This window comes from Eutrema salsugineum, unplaced genomic scaffold, assembly GCF_000478725.1.
Source record: "Eutrema salsugineum unplaced genomic scaffold, Eutsalg1_0 scaffold_2, whole genome shotgun sequence".
Taxonomy (NCBI): Eukaryota; Viridiplantae; Streptophyta; class Magnoliopsida; order Brassicales; family Brassicaceae; genus Eutrema; species Eutrema salsugineum.
The window spans coordinates 5,432,753-5,454,597 of NW_006256829.1; the positions used below are offsets into that span (position 1 = coordinate 5,432,753).

The following is a 21,845-nucleotide window of genomic DNA, read 5'->3' on the forward strand; positions in this document are numbered from 1 at the left end:
TACATAATAACGACAAAAATTAATGGCATTGATGTAATAAAGCAACCTTACAGGGACATTTAGGAGAGTTAAACAAAGAAAAAAGAGTTTTTGCAATAAATGTCACCTGCTAAAATATCACATCACGTTGCAGAGTTTCTGAATTTGCTCGTTTGTTTCTTCAACTTTCCCGTCCTTTTGCTTTCTTCTTCCCTCCTTAAATTAAAATCACGTACAATTCACTCTGTTATCATCGAAAACTCCTAATCTCAGTTTTCGTTTTCTTCCTCAATCTTTTCTACATTGTTTTTCTTTTGATTTGTTAAGAAGGAACAAGGGAAAACAATGGCTACGGCTATGGATCGGATCGCTTTTTTCTCTTCCTCGTCCGTTCATCAACTTTCTTATCATTCTCGTTATCGTGGCTCCAGATCTTCCAGAGTTTTCATGGCTTCCGCTATCCGTCCCTCCTCTATGTGAGTTTCTCGCTTCATTTCTGTTTTTCCCAGAATTTTTTTTTGTTGATTTGATTTGTCTTCTTCTGGGGTTTAAGTTTGGGCAGCGAAAATCATGATCTATATCGGATTCTATATCCACGCTCTGTTTCTTTCAAATTTATATATTTTAGTTCGTTTTTGCGATTGCTAATGTAAAAATGGATTTTCATACATATATAAATGCTTGTGTGTTCTGCTCCCACGTATCTATGAACAGATAAACACACTTCAATTCTTAAAATCATTCATACATTTATCCTTTCCGTAAAATTTTCATTAGAATTTCTTTTCTGCTGCATTTGATTAGAGATATGGAAGTCTGTGTCTTTTCTTCTTTCCTCCACAAAATCAAACTGATCTTTCTTTCTCTCTTTTTCCTAATCTATCTTACAACTTAATCCTTCAAAAGTAAGATACTTTCCATATGCATGCATGGATTCTTCCGTTTTTTTAGTAACCTATAAAATATCATTTAATTTGGTTGTTGGCCAATCAGGCTACAATGTTCATCAATCCCTTCTTAATTTATTGCTAGTGTAAGTAAGGCTTTTAAATAATATCACATTCCACACCAAAAAAGGTAAAGACTTTTAATATTGTCTTTGCTTTGGTAGATGTGGTTTTCTCTATGTTTATACATATTCATACTGTCATACACCTATGTGTTTGTGTATATATGCACTGTAGATGGTCAAGTTTTTTTTGTTTGTTAAAGAAACAATTATATCCTGTAGTTGGTCAAGTTAGGTCTGAAATATTTCTCGTGTTGCTTGTTATTTTGTAGCTACTGTTTTGGTCAGAAGAATTGTGATTTAGAGCACGCTTGTCTTGTACTGCAATTTCCCCCATCGTTCTTATCATATATGGTGAACATTGAATCACGCATTAGTGTGTCTTTTTCCATTTTCTTGTTTTTGTTCTTTCAAGAACAGATTCTTCTCGTGTTGGGATCTCATTTTTGGAGGTGCCATAAATACTGTAACTTGTTTCTTATTCAAGATCATTGCCTAGCTTTCCTTAGTCGATTATGCGATGAATAATGCTGAATATCACCAATTCCTTTTGAGCATTTTGGAATCTTGTTTGATGGATTTGCAGAGAGGCTACGAATGGAAGGAAACCGTATATCCCTCCTCGAGAGGTGCATGTTCAAGTGAAATATTCAATGCCACCACAAAAGCTGGAGATCTTCAAGTCATTAGAAGGATGGGCTGATGAGAACTTGTTGCCTTACCTTAAACCTGTTGAGAAGTCGTGGCAGCCAACTGATTTCCTGCCTGAAGCTGAGTCAGAAGGATTCTTTGAGCAAGTGAAGGAGTTAAGAGAAAGGTGCAAGGAGCTTTCTGATGACTACTTCGTAGTGCTTGTTGGTGATATGATCACAGAGGAAGCACTTCCCACTTATCAGACCATGATTAATACCTTGGACGGTGTTAGGGATGAGACAGGAGCAAGTCCTACCCCTTGGGCGGTATGGACGAGGGCGTGGACTGCAGAAGAGAATAGGCATGGAGATCTTCTTAACAAGTATCTTTACTTGTCTGGAAGAGTAGACATGAAGCAGATTGAAAAGACAATTCAATACCTGATTGGTTCTGGAATGGTAAGCTCCTATAATACAAGTTCAGAAGATAAAAAGTTGAACAGAGTTATCTTAGCTAAGCCATTATGTGTACTTTTTTGTTGTATGCTGTGTTACCATACGTACTGATTGTTCTTTGTTTTGTTAGGATCCAAAAACTGAAAACAATCCTTACCTGGGTTTCATCTACACGTCTTTTCAAGAAAGAGCTACCTTCATCTCCCATGGAAACACTGCCAGGCTGGCAAAGGAGCTTGGGGACTCGAAACTCGCGCAGATTTGCGGCACCATTGCTGCTGATGAGAAGCGCCATGAAACTGCTTACACCAAGATTGTAGAAAAGCTCTTTGAGATTGATCCTGACACCACCATCGTGGGATTTGCTGACATGATGAAGAAAAAGATCTCGATGCCTGCCCATCTGATGTGCGATGGTCGTGATGATAATCTGTTTGAACACTTCTCGTCCGTGGCACAGAGGCTTGGTGTCTACACTGCCAGGGACTATGCTGATATACTGGAATTTCTTGTGAAGCGATGGAATGTGGAGAACTTGGCAGGCCTTTCTGGTCAGGGACACATGGCACAGGTAATTTCGAACCATGAAACCATTCTTCTTTTTCTCTCTTTTGGTTTTGCAGTATTTGACTCGAAATGAAACCTCCAAGTTCTATTGAGTTTTTCTTTTTGCAACTCTGTCTTCTTCTCGAGACATCAAAGAGGGATGCATAAAGAGAATTATTTCCTATCTTCAAAATCTATCCTTGCTAGATTGCATTATAACTTCTTTTTGTGCACTTGGAGATTGTTTAGTCAACAAGTTGGCTAATGGAGTCGGAAACTGACATTTGGCTTTCTTTAATTTCAACGAAACAGGACTATCTCTGTGGATTACCTGCTAGGATCCGAAAAATTGAAGAGAGGGCTCAAAGGAGAGGCAAAGAAGCTGCAAGAAACATACCTTTCAGCTGGATTTTCGGTCGAGAGATAAGGGCTTAAAGGAGATGCAATCTCTTTACCAACACCATGACTGAGGAGGTATTGGAACATGTGTAGATAAAGTATGTGTCTTGATCACCTTAAAATGAATTACTCCGAAGAATTTACTTTATTTTTTATTTATTTGTGGTTCTCTCTATTTGTTGTAGTTATTATTGTATCCCAGTTCTCTAATGTTTTTCCTCTCTCTCTATTCTAATAATTTGTAAACCCTTTCTACTTTCAGATTTGTTTCCTTTGTGTTTTACATAGAAAAAAGGACATGATGTTTTGAAATCTCAACTTTCCTCATAAATGATCGATTTCTCAGATTCGTTTGCTGTATTCAACACAAGTTCGAGTTTGTTTCTCGTCCAATTCGAATGTTTGTGTTCTAGAGATTGTCACAAAAATAAAGAGCAAGAACACATAGGAAACATACTAGATATATGTAGTAAATTATTGACAAATACATCAAACACTCAAGAAAGAAAAAAAATGAACAAATCACAACTCTCACCACAAAACAAAAAAAAAACACTCATTTTCAAACTTGAAACGGCCATGGCCAATCCTTAGGATTCTCCTCACTCTGTACTTTACCAGTCCTCTTCATCGCAACACCTCCACGGTTATCACCACCATCGACATAAGCATAGTACTTCATGAAGAAAGCCAACACAAGAACGACCCAATCAAGACAAAAGATCACAACACAAAGCCCACCACCGAGTTTCAAGATCACAGCAGCATCTTCCTCACGCACATACGATTTGAGGCTCCCGAGAAATTTCGATGTGTTGGTGAATATGAGAACAGAGACAGATCCTTGGAATATTGCAGTGAGCACAGTGGCTACCATGTGAGCAGCGTACCACCGGTTTCTCCCGCAGGAAGCGGCGGTGCAGCCTGAGACCGCGGCGGCGATCGTGGTGGCGTGGAGGAGGATGAGGAGGAATCCACAGATCGATGGGATTAGACGGAGAGAGAGTGTGAGGAAGATGCAGCTCGTGGCGGCACCGAGAAGGATGTAGTTGGAGAAAAGGAAGATCTTGTGGGTATGGTAATGAGATTCTTCTACTGATGGAGAAGATATCAAACCCATGATGATTTTGAGTAATTTTTTTTTTTTGGAAAGTTCGGATTTTGAGAAGAAGAAGAAGAAGAAGAGAGTGTGATTTGTGGATTTTGGATAAGCACAAGGAGTTTGTTTATGTAGAAGCGAAAAGAGAGACTCGAAACGGTCAAGTTTCTAAATATGACCGTTGGATCTCGAACGGCTAGTTTTTTTTTTGTTGTCTTCTTAATTTTTAATGGATTGATTTTAATCAGGTGGGCCCAATGGGCTGTTTATGGGTTCATGTTTATCCGAGACAAGGATAGGGGATTTCTCTGTATCCAAACAAGGTCAGGGTCTTCTACCGTCTTCCTGCTGATTCTTCCTTGTCTCTCGTATGCGTCACGCTTTTAGTCGGTTTTTTTCGTCTCTGTGTTCTTCGTGATTTTTGAAGGTTATAACAATGTCCGACTCCGATAATTTATCGACAGGTGAAAACCCTCTTCTTTCTCTAATTCAATTTTTCGCCTTATTATTTTATTTCGAGAGGTTCCTAGGGTTGGGAGGAGATTAATCAGAGATTGATCCTAGATGAAAATTTGTGTTCGTTTAGCTCAGATTAAATGTATTTTCCGGTTTATAATGTATGAAGATAGTTTGTTTAATGACATTTGGAAACTGAGATCAAACATAAGTTCACGTTAACAAATTAACCAGTAACCAGCTTATGAGGTAAACGAGTTGTCACATGAAAAAGTATGTGTTTCTCTTCTTTGTGTTGGTGTTTCACTGTGAATAACTCGGTTTGAATAATCACTGGAATGTTGGAAGTGTTATATGTACTCTATATTTGATCTGAAGGTGTCTTGGGATTTACTAATGCATTGTTTGTGATCATCTGTATTTTCTCAATTCTAGGGGAAAGTGTTGTTGATGGGCATACAGTTCCAGCTACTGATGTTGGTTGGTACATTCTCGGTGAAAACCAGCAAAACCTGGGCCCATATACTTTCTCTGAGCTATGTGGTAAGTGGAAGTCTTGCTATGTTTGAAATTTAGTTATGAAATGTCTTTTTCAAATTTCGATAACATGGTTTCAAGACAGTTACTAAGTGTTTACTTTGACTGGGCAGATCATTTCAGGAATGGTTACCTATCAGAAACTACCCTAGTTTGGGCTGACGGAAGAAGCGAATGGCAACCACTCTCTGCCATCCCCGAGTTAATGTCAAGGATTTCTAAAGCTGAGGCTGACAATACAGCTGGAGGTAGGATCCTTTTCACCATTACTAGGCAGTGAATTCTCGCATTTTTCTTGTATAGTTTCGTGGCACTTACTATCTGCTATCTGACTAGGTGCATCTGCGTTGATAAATGAATCTAATGCTGGAACCAAACAAGAGAAGCAAGATGATTCTGGTCAGTTATTTAGACAGAAAATGAATTCTCCAATGGTATGATTTGCAAACTGAGGGCGACACTTACCACGTTATGTTGTTTCTGCAGCCTCTACTAGAACTGAGCTTGAATTTGAGAAATGGCAGAAAGAGATTCAAGAAGCAGAAGCGAAGGCTGAAAGATTGAAAAATGGTTCTGTCTCTGGTAACTTGGGTACATGGGCTCCTCAGGTGAGGCTATTCCTTTCCACTGAATCAATCGTTTTTAAGTAATGAGTGGAATCGTTTACATTTGTCATCTTGCTTTGTGGGTCATGAGTCTCATGACTTTACCTTATCCGAAGAATTGCTCAATTACAGTGATTATCTCCCAAAATTTTATTTGCGTTTACCAAGATTGATTATCAGAAAATCTATGACGCCTACTGTATTATTTTCTCTTATTGCTCTTTTAACTGTTTAGGGGTTTTACTGTGGAGAACTTTCTAAAAGAGTAGGATAGTATTAATAGATCCCAAGTGCTTATGCTATTATTTGCAGGACGCTCCGGCGGGTAGCGTTGACCCGTATGGACTCGAAGAGATGACCTTTGCTACGGAAGATGAAGTATTTCCAACGATAAACATTCTTGATACTTCTGTTGACAAGGAAGATGCCGCTAAGGATGATGTGACTGGTAAGAATGAAGAAGATAGGTCTGATGAGATCGCCGAAATAAACAGTAACGGCAAGAGAAAGCTGGCAGAACAAGAAACTGAAAAGAAGGTTTTGTTTTTTTTTTCTTTCTTTTGTCTTCGTCTGTGTTTCGTTAATCATCTTTTCTCGTTCTTCATGTCATGCATGCTACTTCACGATTTCTCGCCAAATCATGTTTGTTCACACTCTTATTGACCGTGAGCTATGAGTGCTGGATTTCTTGATTGGAGAGTATTGATTTTTTCTTCAGCTGCTGAATTGTATAGGGTACATCGTAGAGGGAAAGAAAAATCAAATTGTTTCTGGTTCTTAGACATCGCACTTATATGAGTACCAGAATACTTTTTTTTTGTTTTCGTATTTACTATTAATGGTTGCTTACTACGTATTCCCTCATGGAAAATATCTGCAAGCATTTTGAAGTTTCAAATTTGTTTTCAGGAAGCAAACAAGCCTCCAGATTCGTGGTTTGAGTTAAAAGTAAACCCACATATTTATGTTACTGGGTTGCCCACGGATGTCACCCTCGAGGAAGTAAGTTGTGGCCATTGATTTTTCTATTATTATGGTTATACTAAAGCTTTATAATGGACTGATAGTGGGGACATCAATGACAGGTAGTTGAAGTTTTTTCTAAATGTGGCATAATTAAGGAGGTAACTCACTGTTTTGTGATCGTTTCTATGTTATTTTGGAGTCTTGTGTAAGTTTCCTCTAACAATGTAGATCTGATAAACATCGCAGGATGAGACTGGCAAGCCTCGCATAAAGCTTTACAGTGATAAGGCGACAGGAAACTTAAAGGGCGATGCTCTTATCACGTATATGAAGGTAATGATAATACTTGAAGTTCTTTCATCATGGGCTTTATAAGGTTTTGATTCTTAAACTTTGTCTCTGTTCTCTCTTCATGTGTATCTGTCTTTGTTTTCATTAGGAGCCCTCAGTGGATCTGGCAATTCAAATCTTAGACGGGGCTCCTTTACGTCCCGCTGACAAGCTCCTCATGTCAGTTTCTCGAGCTAAATTCGAGCAGAAAGGTGCATACTATTGCCATTAGTTGTATAACATCTTACTTGTCAGTTTCTTCATCCGTGGCTTTGTTTTCTACCACATTTTGGTTATGGTTCTTACTGGATTTCACTATTTTCACTTAGGGGAGAGATTTATAGCTAAGCAAACCGACAACAAGAAGAAAAAGAAGCTTAAAAGGGTCGAGCAAAAGTTGCTTGGATGGGGTAAGTTTTCACTTCTATGTTCTAGAAACATATCTTTATTTCTAGAAAGACATAAAATGAATGAAGATGTGAGGAGATACTAGAATTTCATTTTTCTTGCTAGAGAGAAATGTATAGATATTCTCTATGCTTCACTAGACAATTTACTGAACTCTTTAAAGTCTAAACATAACCAGTACTTAGCAAAAAGCCTGCACAAAAAGTCAATAATGACAGATGTCGTTATTTTCTTCTTCTTTCTGACGACTTGTGATGTCTATAAAGTGGTTATTAAGACATTTTTACTGTTCTGTTTTTAGCTCTGGGTGGCCATTGCGAAAGCATGAGACCAAAAGGGAGCATTTAGTTGTGTTGATATTTTCTATTTGTTTGTCTGGTCTTATTTCTGATCATTCCTAGTTGATTTTAGCACAAAGAAGTGGCCATTTTAGTTCTCGAAGTTGGATTTATCCTAGTGGATTCATATTAATTTCGATGGCGCTTGGTCTCTTTTATTGGCATAGGTGGTAGAGATGATGCTAAGGTCGCAATACCTGCAACGGTTGTTCTGCGCTTCATGTTCAGTCCAGCTGAGATGAGGGTAGGTTCTTGTCCACAATGTTAATAGCTTGAGAGATTTTTTTGGGTACTTGATATGAATGTATAGCTTGAGCGTTTTTACTCTGTTTGCAGGCTGATGAGAATCTGTGTGCCGAGGTGGAGGAAGACGTGAAAGAAGAGAGTGCGAAGCATGGACCGTTTGATTCAGTGAAGGTAATATGCTGTGTTATATTTTTCCTTAAAGCTTGTGGTTTCTAATGATGTCTTTGTTGAAAGTTGGGATTACTCCCGAGGTATCAATCAATTTTTTATACTTTTTGCAGGTCTGTGAGCAACATCCACAGGGTGTGGTTCTTATAAGATTCAAGGATCGGAAAGATGCACAGAAATGTGTAGATGCAATGCATGATCGATGGTACAGAGTCATTTCTGCTTAAAACCGCCATTAAAGTCGGGTCTCGAGTCTGATATGTTGCTTACGCGATTGTCGTTGTTGCTTATGGGTGAATGCAGGTATGCAAAGAGACAGGTACATGCGAGCCTTGACGATGGATTAGTGAACCACGCCGCTGTTCGAGATTTTGATTTGGAATCCGAACGGTTAGATCAGTTTGCGGCTGAACTCGAAGCTGAATAGAAAAGAGACGACTATTGTAAAATACCCGTAAAATACGCAATCTAGAGTTGAAAATTTGAAATATACTGTATTACTTAAGAATTTAAAGAATTTTGAAATTAAAGGATGACTATTCTTCTTTGCTATTTTTTTTTTGTCGTTTTTTTTTTGTCGTGACTATTCTATGCTATTTAACTTGTCACTTAAATGGAATTAAAAGTGTAACAATAATCACCTTAGTCATTAAAATCTCTCATAAAAATAAAATGAAATACTTTACCGCTGAATTAAAATGAAATATTTTAGTATTTTCTTAAGATTGTAAGATATTGTTTAATTCTCTTATGGTAAACTAAAATATATAGTTTTATTCATAGATTGTTTTGTTTCTTAATTTAAACTTTTATATTAGTTCAAATATAATTATAAATAAAATTAGTTCAAATATAATTATAAATTAATATAACATATGTTAAAATCTAATCGTTTATTTGATACATGATCTTAAGAGTTATTAACTTTAAAACAGTTTGTTTTATATAATAAGATATGTTCATTAAAAAAAATTAATTCATCCTTATCATGTAATAGGTTAAATCAATATTTACTAAATGAACTATTAAATTTTCATATAAATTATGAAACTATTATAAAAATAATTTAAATTTATTATGCAAAGTTGGTTTTTGTGTTGGAGCTATGGCAAAGGGAAATGAAGACCCTAAAATATCATGAAGAATATTCAAAATAATGAACAAATTTTGCACAAATAATTCATGTGTTTGCTGAAATTATTTTACGAATTAGTTTGTCCTTTGGAGTCAGAACAACAATTGGTGGGAGCAATATTTATCTTCGAGCCAAAAATACCAATTAGACTTTCCAAAAGCTCCGCACCTGTAATCCGATGACAGACGCAATCGTCACCTTTGGCATCCATCATCTCGACTGCCTTTACAAAGGTCACAAAAACTGGCTGTGAAACAAACAAAAAAACTAATGGTGAGAATTTTTCAGAGAAAACCAAATTATTTCAGAAGACAAAAAAAACCCTAATGGTGAGAATTTTCTTTACCTCAACCATAGCGATTTCTGCAATGGGTTTTTGGAGAGAGAGAGGAGAGGGTTTCTGCAATGGGTTTTTGGAAAGAGAAAGGAGAGAGTTTACCGTTAACCTAATAAATAAATACTAGCTTCCCGTTAATTAATGTTGATGTATTTAGCTTCCAGTTAATTAATCCATACGCTTGATGCTTACTTACATTACATACATAATTTCCATCTCATTTTGGTTATAATAGAATCATAAAGTTCATTGAAGCGAAATTTTAAAAAGAGCACCTGGACCCATCATTTAACAACAAAGAAAAAAAAATCTACTCCTATGAAATAGAACACGAACAAAATAAGAAATTCCTGAAGGAGTTTTAGACAAACTCAAGAAAAATAAATGCCAATAAATTAGGCAATGATGTTATCCTAGCAAGTTAGTTCCATATCGTTGCCAGCATGGTAAATATTGATTCAATTAAAAAAACTATACGACAAAACTGGTAACAACAAGGAAACTAGGGGCTAAAATCGAATTAACCAAGTTTTTGTTACTTTGTTTATTTCCTCATCTTCATCGCAATGTGACCTTCTCTCTCAGTTAGCTGTGTTTCATTACCTCAAAGGCTCAAACATCGAAATTCTCCCTAAAACCCTGACATTTTCCCGAACTTCGCAATCGCTGTTCCTCCTTCTCATTTCTTTCGAAAGGATCAAGCTTTTGATTCAAATCAGATCCTCTATACTAATCCCTTTTGGGTTTTTTTTGGCTAACCCAGACTAAATCACAGATGAGATATCAACAATGGCGATTGATGCTTCTTCGAAGCTACCGTCGGTCGCATCTTGCTTATCGTTCTCCTTGTTCTCAGTTTCAGGTTACCTCCATTGCGACCCGATCTTTCTCTTGTTTCCTTCACCTACCTTCTGGGATCGGAGCTCTGCAACAGAGCGAAGAGCTTCGTTGCTTAAAAACTCGAATGAGGAGCTCTGCAGAAATGTTGAAATCAGTGGGTCGAAGCTTCTCGTCCGAGCCTGTGATCGAAGAGAAACCTACTGCTGAGGGCATTTGATATCTTTAGCAGATTGAGTGGGGAAGACGAGCTCAGGAAAGAGTTGGAATTGAGTAATATCGTGATTAACCAAGACTCAGCTTTGAAGATTTTGAGAAAGCTGGAATCAAACCCCGATGTTGCGAGGAGGTTTTTCCAGTGGATTACAGAGGCTTTTCCTGGGGTACTTACCTCGTAAAACTACAACATGATGCTGCGTTTTGGGGGTCGGTTGATGCTATGAAGAAGAAAGGACATGGTTTATAGTCTAATGTTCGAGATAAAGTTGGTGAGAAATTTCAGAAAGATGGACCTGCGAGTGATTTGGTGAGGCTGAAAAAGCTTTTCCCTTTCGATTGTTTGGATAATTCGTCTGAGAGTGTTTGCGATAGGGTGTGTAAGATTGTGAAGGAGGAAGAATGGGGCGATGATGTGGAGAAACGGCTAAGAGATCTAAATGTTGAGGAGTTTCAAAGTGATTTAGTGAAGTTGATTGTGGAAAGTCTTGGTGTTGAACCCAGGAAAGCTTTGTTGTTCTTCCGTTGGATTGATGAGTCTGGTCTCTTTAAGCACGATGAGAAAACCTATAATGCTATTGCCAGGGTTTTGGGAATAGAGAACTTTCTAGATAGATTTCAGAACATTGTCATTGAAATGAAGAGTGCTGGTTACGAAGTGGAAATAGAGACTTATGTTAGAGTTTCTACGAGGTTCTGCCAGAGTAAATTGATCAAGGAAGCTGTTGATTTGTTTGAGACTGCAATGGCGTATAGCAGTAGTAACAAACCCACCCCACACTGCTTCTGTTTGTTGCTCAAGAAAATCGTCACTGCCAAGAATCTAGATATGGATTTGTTTTCAAGAGCTGTGGAAGCTTATACCATAAATGGTAAGGTGTTGACGGAGGCTATGCTGAAATCTGTCTTGAAGTCTTCAATTAGCGTGGATAGAGTTGCCCAGAGTAATGAAGTGTTGAAAGCAATGGAGAAAGGAGGATATCTTCCAAGTAGTGATCTGCAGAGCATGATCGCATCAGTGCTTAGTCGTAAGGGAAAGAAAGACGAAGCCGATGAACTTGTAGACTTTGTGGAAGCATCCGGAAATAACCTAGATGATAAGGCAATGGCTTCTCTTGTTGAAGGGTATTGTGATTCCGGGAAAATAGAGGAAGCTTTAGGGAGTTTCGATAAAATGGTTGGAAAAGCAGGAGGCTCATATGCTGATTATGCATTTGAGAAGTTGGCTCTTGCTTACTGCAACAAGAATCAGGCAAGAGATGCATGCAAGCTTTTGAGTGCGCAAGTAAAGCAAAATCAGCTGAAACCTCGTCATAGCACATACAAGCTCTTGGTGAGGAATCTGTTGACGAAAAAGATTGCAAGAGATGGTGGCTTTGAAGAAGCTTTGAGTCTTTTACCTTTAATGAAAGATCACGGATTCCCTCCTTACCTTGACCCTTTCATGAATTACTTCTCAAAAACTGGAACAAGCACCGAAGCTCTTGGTTTTCTGAAGGCTATGACCTCGAAGAATTTTCCATCTACCAAACTGGTTCTGAGAGTATTCGAAACTATGATGAAGTCTGCAAGGCACAGTGAAGCACAGGATTTACTCTCTACGTGCCCAAGCTATATCCGTAATCATTCAGATGTTCTAGAACTCTTCAATTCCATGAAACCTAATGAGTCTGCGGTAGAAAAACCTTTGGCTGGTTCTGCTTAGCTCCAGTTTTAGTTACATTCCTGCTAGTCTTTTGTTTCTCGGCATTACATTCAAATAAAAAATATTGCCAGAAAATTTTCCTGATGTTCCCTTTTGTTTACATTTCTCACCATTTACCAGTTGCAAATGTCTTCATCAACCTGGTGCACTGGAAAAATAATTTCAATGTACTCTGTTCTTTCATTTTTCAATTGCTCATCATCTTCTGCTTCTTGGCTCTGCCATGGAAACTCCATCTATTGTGATTCTGGGGAATTCGAGGAAGCTCTAGTGAGTTTCGATAAAATGGTTGGAAAAGTGGGAGTCTCCTATGCTGGTTATGCATTTTAGAAGTTGGCTCTTGCTTACTGCAACAAAAATCAGGCAAGAGATGCATACAAGCTTTTGAGCGCGCAGGTAAAGCAAAACCAGCTGAAACCTCGTCATAGCACATACAAGCTCTTGGTGAGGAATCTGTTGACGAAAAAGATTGCAAGAGATGGTGGCTTTGAAGAAGCTTTTGAGTCTTCTACCATTAATGAAAGATCACGGATTCCCTCCCCTTTCATGAATTACTTCTCAAAATCTGGAACAAGCACTGAAGCTCTTGGTTTTCTGAAGGCTATGACTTCGGAGATGGTCTTTATACGAAGTCATTTTTATTTTTTAGGATGATTTATAAAACATGAATTAACCTGTATATGACGTCATTTTTAGCAGAAAAGTTTGGTAAACATTTGATTGTAGATGTTATAAAAGGGTAGTTTAAAACTGTTGATTAAAAACTGAATAAGCTACTAAAAAGCTCCGGTTACTTATAAAGTTATTTCCTCATTTAAATAAAAAATTCAAGGTGGGGAGTGGCAGTGAGCCACAGGCAAAAACATAAAAGGCTAATCAAGGTTCCAAAATGGTGTTTGCGTCAATCGGGCCGAAACAAAGATAAGAACAAGATACAATAAGTTTAGACAAGGGAGATCTCAGTAAGCACAAAAAGGTGTAAACATGTTGACATAAGATTACGATACCTCCTCGTAAAATGTCATTGCGGTAAGTCTGTAACCTGCTAGAAGAAGATATTCTTTAACTGCACAGTTTAAGTCTCGACATTCATTGTTCTTCAAAGGTCCTATATCAGTGAAGGAAAAAATCTTTCTTTTTCCGTTGAATTTCTGGCCTGTTGTCTCCAAACTCATCTGCGAAATAATAGAAGTACAGGACATAGTTTGGTGAATTTGTTGCTACCATACTGGCGAGCGATGAAATAACAAAAAAAAAAAAATTAACTAATATGCCTTATAAATGATGCTTGCACTAAGTATACTTCTGCAGAAAACAGCTCCATAAAGAAAAATTAAAGAGAAAATGAGATTGAAAACGAATGAGAACTGAAAGCTAGAACAGCAACTATACTTATTGCACAAAAATTCTAGATAAATTCAAGTGTCTGCACTTATAACTAAGACATCTAAAGCTGGAGCATTTTACTTAGGTAGACTCCCAAACTGGTCGATCCATTTCTACAAACCTAGTTACAGGCTTTATGGCATGAAACATGAACTGATTGTTTATGTACACACGTTTATCTAAATAGAAGAATTACTATGAGAAGAGAGAGAGTAGAATAAATGTTTCGGTATAAAACTACCTTTTAAATTGTCAACCGAACAATCAGATTTCTTCTGTCCTTCAGTTTTCAACCTTGTAATATCCTCCTGTGCTAGACGAAATTCATATTCACTGATAGCTAGCTTCTCCGATAACGCTTCTTTCTCCTCCAACAAACTTTGTGGGTCCGCAACTGCATTGCAGGGTAACAATTACTAGCTACCAACCATGTTGTTCAAGAAAGCCTGAAGCTAAATCAAAACAAAACTACATAAATGCAAATACTCATAATCCAACACAGGATACGACATTGGATGTTCTTGGTCATAACATCACTCAACAAGCTGAACAATCACTCTTCAAAAATCCTTTAATTCTAATTGTTATACAGCTTCGACTATGTACAAGAACATTAAACTGCATGCAAAACAGAAACTTGACTCCACCCGTTTATTAACTCCTATGCTTTTCACAAATTGTAAGCATTCCTATGCTTTGCACAACTTGGTAAGCATGTTCATGACCCAACCTTTACACTTTTAACTGCTTTCTGTATCAAGTAAGAGCAAAACAAGGGAGCTGATTTCTTCACATTATACAACAGATCCTCAAAAAGATCCCTAAAACGTGACGCAGCTCAACCATACTGACAATGACGATGTGACATTTTAAGTAACAAACAGAACAAAATTAGCAATGTGAGGCGGATATTCACCAGCGAGTACACATTACAAACGCGAGGCGAAGAATTGGCGAACCTCGAATCGAATTATACCGAGAAATCTGATCGGGAGGGAAACGGGAAGGATCAGAGAAGAACTCCTTAAGACGAATAGCTTGGGCATCGCGGCCATCGTCGAGGAGCTCGTGAAGAAGCTCAAACGCCGTCAAGAGGTAGTTCTCCTCCATCAGGAAGTTCACAACAAAGTTGCACAACGACGATCGCTCCGCGTCCATATTTCGTTTCTTCTTCTTGCGCAGGAACCCTAAAACGAGCCAATCAGAGGAAACCCCTCCTTCGTTCCAATGTCACCGTGCATTCGGAAAGAGAATTCGGAAAGAGAATTCAAAATTTTTCTCTCGATTAGATCTGATGCGGGATCGGTTTCGATTCACCAGATCGTGTCGGTGTTCTCGCCGAGGAATCGAGAATCTCTCCGGAAGGGAGTGACGGTGGTAGCAATCAAGTGCAACGGTGTAGTGGTACCTACCGTGGAATTAATTGAATCGGAGATTCCGATTGAGTAGATAGTGAGCTCAAAGAGACACATGGACGGTTCAGATCCCAATATCGGATCGCCAAATTCGTTGTGCGTGCGTGCGTGGCGTGCCTAGGCGATTTCATAAACGATCGAGAAAATTCAACGGCAGACGATTTCGTTGGTTTTTCTAGCGAAAATAATGTAAATTTTAAGGGGATTTGAAAAAGTGTTTAGTCTTTTTGTTTAATGTTGCTAAAAAAAAAGAGAAGAAAAGGCTAAATTACAACAACTGCGAATGTCGAAATTTTGGAAAACTTCATAATGTTTACCTGATATGTCAAATTAATGAAGGAAAAAATGTCATTAGCTCAGATGAATAACTTATATAGATGAATATAATGGGGTTCGTGTCAAATTTCTTGTTAATAAATAGAGTTTTTCCTTTGATTGTACTATTTACCCTTTTGTAGTTGTGTATTTTAGAAAGATATCGGAAATCTTTTTATCACGTACAAAGGACCCATTTCTGTTGGTAACTAATTTGATTTTTTTTGTTTGAATAGGAATAAGAAGGAAACATATAAACAGTTCCGACCAATCAAAGAAGTAAATAACCAAAAGAGAAGCTTGAGATCTTCAAATCAATGGAGGGTTGGGCAGAGAACAAACTATTACCTTATCTCAAAGCGGTCGAAGATTCATGGCAACCACAAGACTTCTGGCCGGCGCCGGAGAACGAAGACGAGTTCTTCGACCAAGTGAAAAAGATTTCGTCGCTAAAAAATTGTATGCAAAACGTGAACGTACAGAGATTCACAAACAAGCAAGAAAAGTTAAAAAAATCTCAAAAGCCTCAAGTTAATCAGGTTACTCAATACTAAAGCCTCAAATCAGAAATCGGAAGTGGTCGGAATCTGATAAGCAAAGCACGAGAATCAAAATCAGAAGCTGAATATGAATGATGCACAAGAGGATGCTTGTAATGGGCAACACCCAATTGACAAAATTCTTAAACAAACAGCTTGTTTTTGCAGATTTGTTTCCGGTGTCAAGCCAAGCGAAGACTCAACTTTGATCCAATTTAAAGCACTGCTCCAATTTGTAATTCCTGGGAACGAGACGACTCAGATGAGATTTACATTATTTCCGATTTCCCCACTCTCGACACGAAAATCCATTAGGAAGACCTTTTATTAAGTATAGGCTATTTGTCCTACATCGATAAAACAAAACGTCTCTTTGTTATATAAAGTAGTGAAGTTTACGTTAATTGAACGTCGAGTTCAGTAACGCGGGCTTGTGAACCGGGTTCAGATCGGGGTTCAATCTGGCCAGCCCATTTCAAGTTGGGAGGTAAGGGATGGGAATTGAGCGAAGGCTTTTTATGAGCGGAGGATCAAATTAAACCATCACTTTTTGATTTTTAATTTTGTTGGAGTTGCTTTTTAGTTTGTAAATAAATCCAAAATTTTGGCATTAGACTTATTTCTTTGAATGATTTATCATATAAAGATAATAATTGTGCCACCTCGTTGATGACTTATTCCCCTTATTTTTATGCAATTTCTGATTAAATGTATTTTTCTTAAAATCTCATAATGATTTCACAATATAAATTTATCTGAAATGCAAAGTTTGTATACACCCATCAAATTACAATTTAATACTGAGTTTTGTATTAGTCTACCACACAACCTCATCAAAATGAAGATCCTGAAATATCATAAAGAATGTTCAAAATAATAAACTAATTTCGCCCAAATAATTCATGAGCTTTTTGAAATTCTCTTAAGAATTAGTTTGTCCTCTGGAATCAGAAAAACAACTGACGCAAGCAAAATTCTAGTCATAATAATAGGCTACGCTCATGGTTTACTTTGTTTTCTTTGTCATGCAGCCATTAAACGAACTCCCTGTGCCAGGAATTCAGATACAACAAATGCCAAAGGTGGTTAGTTATATATCTCATGTATATGTAAAAGATACTATTACATATATGTCCTAACATGCATTTGTTTCATTTGTCGTGAGGCTACTAGACATGTTCGCATGATCTATGTTTGTGGCTTTCCTACCTCAACAAGTACTGAACAAACTCCTGATGTGCTCATTTGATATAGTGAGCTTCATTTCCACGACTGCTGAAGACTCTGATTGGTATCAGCCAAACATCTATCTGGAATCAGTCAAACTTACCACAATGTTATTGCATGGGTGGTGGCGAACGCCTTTTTTATGACAACATTTTTTTGGTATGTACTTCATATCATTTTTCTATGAACATATAAATGGTGAGGAGGAAGTCAGTTTTAGTGACTTACAATTCATGCATTAACTTAACATGAGTAGTACGAAAAAAAAAAAAATCTCTACTTTATGATCTAAAAATATTACTTTAGTTTTTTCTTTAATATAATATGTTGTTGAATTCTTTTATCGTAAACGGAAATTAGATAATCGAAACGGCTTTAAGAGTGAACAAATGTCGATTCACTGATTGATTCTCCGCCCCTGGATATTCTCCGACGGTCAGATGAGATCCGGTGGGAAAATTCAGTCAAGAAGAAGTGGACCGAGATTGTGCAGCCAACTAAACCGAACCGAAATAGAATGTCAAAAAGAAATTGAAATCTCAATAAACCGAAAACCATTCTTTGCTTGCCGCTGAAGTAAGGCCGGTTTTATTTTGTTTTTCTAATTTATTTCCTTTTTCATGGTATTGGCCCGATAATAAAAATAATAAATGATTAGTGGATCGTTTTCATTCTTCCTTCCGTCGCAAAAGCAAACCCTAAATCGCTTGCTCTCGAAATCAAAAAATCTGTTTCAGTGTTTGAAGCAAATTTAAATAATAAGAGTACGAGTTCTTTTGGGTCTAGGTCAAAGGTTCGTGGATCAGTTTTTCAAATTTCAAGTGTAGGGACTGTGAATTTCTCGTATAGTAAGTTTATGACTTTTCCAGTCTTTTTATTTTTTTAAATTAAGAATTGTGCTTTTGATGGTTTTTGACTGTGATGTTGTTTCCTTGCAGCGCAAGGATGGCACATATCGTGAGTTAACAACACAATGGCTGTAAAATGGGTAATCAAATGGCATTGTTCTCCTTTCGTTCCCCAGGCTAGAATGCTTTTTAGTAACGATTTTATTATATAAGATTTCAGTGAATCTGATTGTTTTTAATAATGGATATTTCTAAAGTATTTTAAAAACTATTATTTTCACTCAATGTGTTTTTTCTGCGGTTTCGGACTGCAAACCGGCGAACCAGCGCTGACCGGACCCATGAAACCCGACTTCTGCAAGGGTGTGGACTGCAAGACCCACTTTTTTGGACAATTTGTTTTGAGCCCAAGCCTTCCTGGATTGTAATTGGGCCGAGCCTGCGGGTCAAACCCATTTGACATGTCTATAATAAATGATCTCCCGAGTGGATCGTTATCATTTTACCTTCAGTCTTGAGAGAGAACCCCCCAAAAAAAAAAAAAAAAGGAAAAGAGAGGGAGCAAAAGCAAACCCTAAATCGCTTGCTCTCGAAATCAGAAAATCTGTTGTTTCAGTGTTTGAAGCAAAGGTAAATAATAACAGTACGGGTTCTTTAGAGTCTAGGTCAATGGTTCGTGGATCAATTGTTCAAATATCAAGTGTACGGGTTCTTTAGAGTCTAGGAATTCACTCGTATAGTAACTGTGGTTGATCGGTCTTGAATTTGTTGATTAGGGACTTTTATGTGCAGGCTAGGGTTTAATTAGGGTTTCATAGATTGTTCAATTCAAACTTGTTATGAATTTTCCTGTCTTTTGATTTATTTATTAAGAATTGTGTTTTTGGTTTTTGTCGGTGATGTTGTTTCTTTGCAAGGATGGCACATAGCTTGAGTCAACAACACGAAGGCTGTGAAAAAGGTAATTAATGCCCTGTTCTCCTTTCGTTCCCAGGCTAATGCCTTTTAGTGCACACACACTCACTAACGATTTTTTTATTGTTTCTCTAGGGGAACCTTCTTACGATGGCTTGGATGATGATACAGCTTACTGCTATGGGCTAAATTGTTTTAAATTGCGTAGGTTAGTTCATCATCGTTGATATTTCTTCACCTTTGTCTCCCTTGGAATATCTAAATCTCATTTTTTGGAATATCTATCTCACGTGCAGGCTTCCAGCTCCAAGACCTGGAGAGCTCCTAGCATTGGTTGGAATTCACCGCACCGGCAAAACAACTGCTCTTAAAGTTTTGGCTGGGCTACTCAAACCGAATCTTGGCCGCTTCAATGTAAAGTTCCTCTCTCTCTCTCTCGCTCTCAAGTTTCTCTTTATCCATGGAATCTTGTTTGCTTCATGTTTGAGTATTCTTCTTCCTCTTGGGGCAGGCTCCTCCGGAGTGGCCAGATATTTTGTCTCACTGTGATGATCGAGATCTTAAAAACTACTTTACCCACTTTATTGAAAAAAAACCAAAGGTGGCTTTTAAGGCACAACATTTCGATGACCTAAGAGTCTCTGATCTTGATGTCGGGAAGATGCTTGTTGACCAGAGAGGTATGATGAAGGAGGTATGTGATGCTCTAGGCTTGACCAAGTACAGAGAGTTGAACAGGGATCAGAGGCTCGACAGTTTATCTGATGGAATGCTGCAAAGGGTTTCTATCGCTGCCACTGCCTTGCAGAAAGCGGATATATACATATTCGACGAGCCATCAAATTTCCTCGATGTGACTCAGAGATTCAAGGCTGCACAAGTTATACGTTCTCTCATAAACCCCGACACCTACGTGATTGTTGTGGATAACGACCTTAGTTTCATTGACTATATCTCGGATGAGATTCACTGTTTGTATGGGGAACCAGGAAAATACGGCGTCTTTACTCGTCTGGCCTACAATGTCAGTGCAGGAATCGAAATTTACTTGGATGGGTTTGACACCCGAGAAAACCAGCCTCTAAGGCGTGGTAAATCTCTCATCTTTAAGCCTGGTAAGATGTCCGCAGATGGCGGCAGTTTCGAGCCACCCTGTTATCCCGACTTGACTTTAACTCGTGAGAGCTTTAAGCTGCAAGTGGCAGGAGCGGAATTGAAAGACGCTCAGATATATCTAGTTCTTGGAGCCAACGGTACAAAGAAGACCACCTTCATCCGACTGCTGGTAAGACGCTCATATACCAATATGCCTTCTTTCATCGTTTATATATATATAATAATAATAATTCGATCTCTCTGGACTACTCTCTCTGTAGGCCGGTACGTTTCGGCCTCTAGCTGTAGAGTCACAAGGTGGAAAACTGTGGAGGTCTATGTTTATGAAGTCATACAAACCGCAAAACCTTAACACGGAGTCTACAAGAATAGTCAGACAAGTGCTAAGCCCGTTTCCTATCGATGGTATGCATCCTCAGTTTAAAGAGGATGTGCTAGAAGCGCTTCAGATTATGCCGCTGTTGGATCGCCAAGTGGGCTCACTCTCGCCTGGAGAGATGCAGAAGCTTGCCATAGCTTGCTGCCTGGCTACGGTTAGTCATTGTTTTGTTTTACCGCATGAAAAAAAAAAAATGGATGGATGCTGTGTATTTTGTGGACTCATATATCTCATTTTGTTATTTTATCTCGTATGGAAAGGAAAGAAAAATCACAACCATCAATTATTCCCTTTTACAGCCCGCGGATGTGCACCTGTTCGATGAGCCAAGTGAACACCTGGACTCGGATGAGCGAATCATCGCTGCAATGGCCATAAGGCGGCACGTTTCACGCACGTTGAGAGCTGCGGTTATTGTGGAGCATGATTTTATGATGGCAACTTATTTGGCAGACCAAGTCATTTTGGTTGAAGAAAGGCAGACCAAGCCATCAACAACCGAGTCTGTTACTCCTAATTCCTCAACAACCGAGTTTGCTGTTTCTTCTCCATACCCATTTGTCGAAGGGATGAACAAGTTCTTGTCGGTAAGTCTCACTTTATTTATTATGCTTTTACGAATCCTCCTCAACGAAACAATCAAAAATAAACATATGTTTTGCCTCCTCTTTGCAGCATCAGAATGTCACATTCCGACGGGATCCGCTCAGCTTCCAGTTCGTACCAAGGGCCAACAAATTAGGATCGTTCGAGGATTGGGATCAAAAGCGTAAAGGCAATTACTATGTCCCGAACTGGAGGGTCAGTGCACAGGATGTGTTGAACGCTAGACAGCATTAGAGGAGGTTTATCCCCAGACAGACAACACTCCTTGGGTCTGTCTCTTTGTTAATTTATGGCGTCTTTTTCTGACTCTTTCTAAGTGTCTTGTGTTGCTTTACCTTTTCGGACTCTTTCTAAGTGTCTTGTGTTGCTTTACCTACGTTTATGGTGTCTTTGTCAATTTAGGGTGTCTTTTCTGACTCTTTCTTTCTAAGTGTCTTCTGTTACGCATCATAAAATACGGTAGAACGATATGTCATTCCTTATTACATATGGCTAAGCTTTCCAGTTCAGTTTTCTGCCAACTCGATTGAACGAACATTCATTGATTGCGTTAGTCTTACTGACCTGTAACCCCGTAGCTTGAGGCTTATTGACTCAATTCACAAAAATTTTACATTCTGCTTGCAATCATACCCCATCAAATTTTCTTTGCTGCAATGTCAACTCTGTTTCACAGTGATGTTTCTGAGACCTCC

General features: G+C 38.2%; 5 protein-coding genes and 1 pseudogene across 7 annotated transcripts; 4 read left to right on the forward strand and 2 right to left on the reverse strand.

Moving 5' to 3' along the window:
- The first annotated feature begins 155 nt into the window (after nucleotides 1-155).
- LOC18016739 (stearoyl-[acyl-carrier-protein] 9-desaturase 5, chloroplastic) lies at nucleotides 156-3,352 on the forward strand. Its single transcript, XM_006400094.2, has 4 exons — nucleotides 156-455; nucleotides 1,575-2,079; nucleotides 2,207-2,647; nucleotides 2,935-3,352. Exons 1-4 carry the CDS (start codon nucleotides 325-327, stop codon nucleotides 3,055-3,057), a joined length of 1,200 nt encoding a protein of 399 aa, XP_006400157.1. The 5' UTR covers nucleotides 156-324; the 3' UTR covers nucleotides 3,058-3,352.
- Nucleotides 3,353-3,493: 141 nt separating this feature from the next.
- On the reverse strand, nucleotides 3,494-4,215 carry LOC18016740. The gene has a single exon (XM_006400095.2). The coding sequence runs from the start codon at nucleotides 4,139-4,141 to the stop codon at nucleotides 3,584-3,586; it is 558 nt and encodes a 185-aa protein (XP_006400158.1). The 5' UTR covers nucleotides 4,142-4,215; the 3' UTR covers nucleotides 3,494-3,583.
- Nucleotides 4,216-4,440: 225 nt separating this feature from the next.
- LOC18016741 (splicing factor U2AF-associated protein 2) lies at nucleotides 4,441-8,726 on the forward strand. The gene is made up of 15 exons (XM_006400096.2): nucleotides 4,441-4,584; nucleotides 5,012-5,119; nucleotides 5,227-5,361; nucleotides 5,450-5,512; nucleotides 5,600-5,721; nucleotides 6,031-6,255; nucleotides 6,628-6,720; nucleotides 6,804-6,842; nucleotides 6,931-7,017; nucleotides 7,124-7,226; nucleotides 7,344-7,424; nucleotides 7,928-8,004; nucleotides 8,097-8,177; nucleotides 8,288-8,379; nucleotides 8,478-8,726. Exons 1-15 carry the CDS (start codon nucleotides 4,557-4,559, stop codon nucleotides 8,599-8,601), a joined length of 1,458 nt encoding a protein of 485 aa, XP_006400159.1. The 5' UTR covers nucleotides 4,441-4,556; the 3' UTR covers nucleotides 8,602-8,726.
- A 1,635-nt stretch (nucleotides 8,727-10,361) lies between these two features.
- On the forward strand, nucleotides 10,362-12,439 carry LOC18016742 (annotated as a pseudogene).
- A 774-nt stretch (nucleotides 12,440-13,213) lies between these two features.
- Nucleotides 13,214-15,165, reverse strand: LOC18016743. Of its 2 annotated transcripts, none has more exons than XR_002899620.1 (3): nucleotides 14,707-15,165; nucleotides 14,032-14,184; nucleotides 13,214-13,579 (listed from the first exon to the last, which is right to left on the reverse strand). XR_002899620.1 is itself a non-coding variant. In XM_006400098.2 (3 exons), the coding sequence occupies exons 1-3, from the start codon at nucleotides 14,946-14,948 to the stop codon at nucleotides 13,518-13,520; spliced, it is 414 nt and encodes a 137-aa protein (XP_006400161.1). In that variant the 5' UTR covers nucleotides 14,949-15,165; the 3' UTR covers nucleotides 13,214-13,517. The 2 variants fall into 2 exon arrangements, 1 of the variants encoding a protein (XP_006400161.1); XM_006400098.2 differs by having other exon boundaries at nucleotides 14,750-15,165.
- A 3,493-nt stretch (nucleotides 15,166-18,658) lies between these two features.
- LOC18016744 (ABC transporter E family member 2) lies at nucleotides 18,659-21,659 on the forward strand. Of its 2 annotated transcripts, XM_006400099.2 has the most exons (8): nucleotides 18,659-18,764; nucleotides 19,052-19,095; nucleotides 19,185-19,257; nucleotides 19,346-19,463; nucleotides 19,561-20,334; nucleotides 20,426-20,698; nucleotides 20,844-21,131; nucleotides 21,220-21,659. In XM_006400099.2, exons 2-8 carry the CDS (start codon nucleotides 19,053-19,055, stop codon nucleotides 21,382-21,384), a joined length of 1,734 nt encoding a protein of 577 aa, XP_006400162.1. In that variant the 5' UTR covers nucleotides 18,659-18,764; nucleotide 19,052; the 3' UTR covers nucleotides 21,385-21,659. The 2 variants fall into 2 exon arrangements, with proteins under 2 accessions (XP_006400162.1, XP_006400163.1); XM_006400100.2 differs by having other exon boundaries at nucleotides 18,666-19,095.
- Nucleotides 21,660-21,845: the final 186 nt, after the last annotated feature.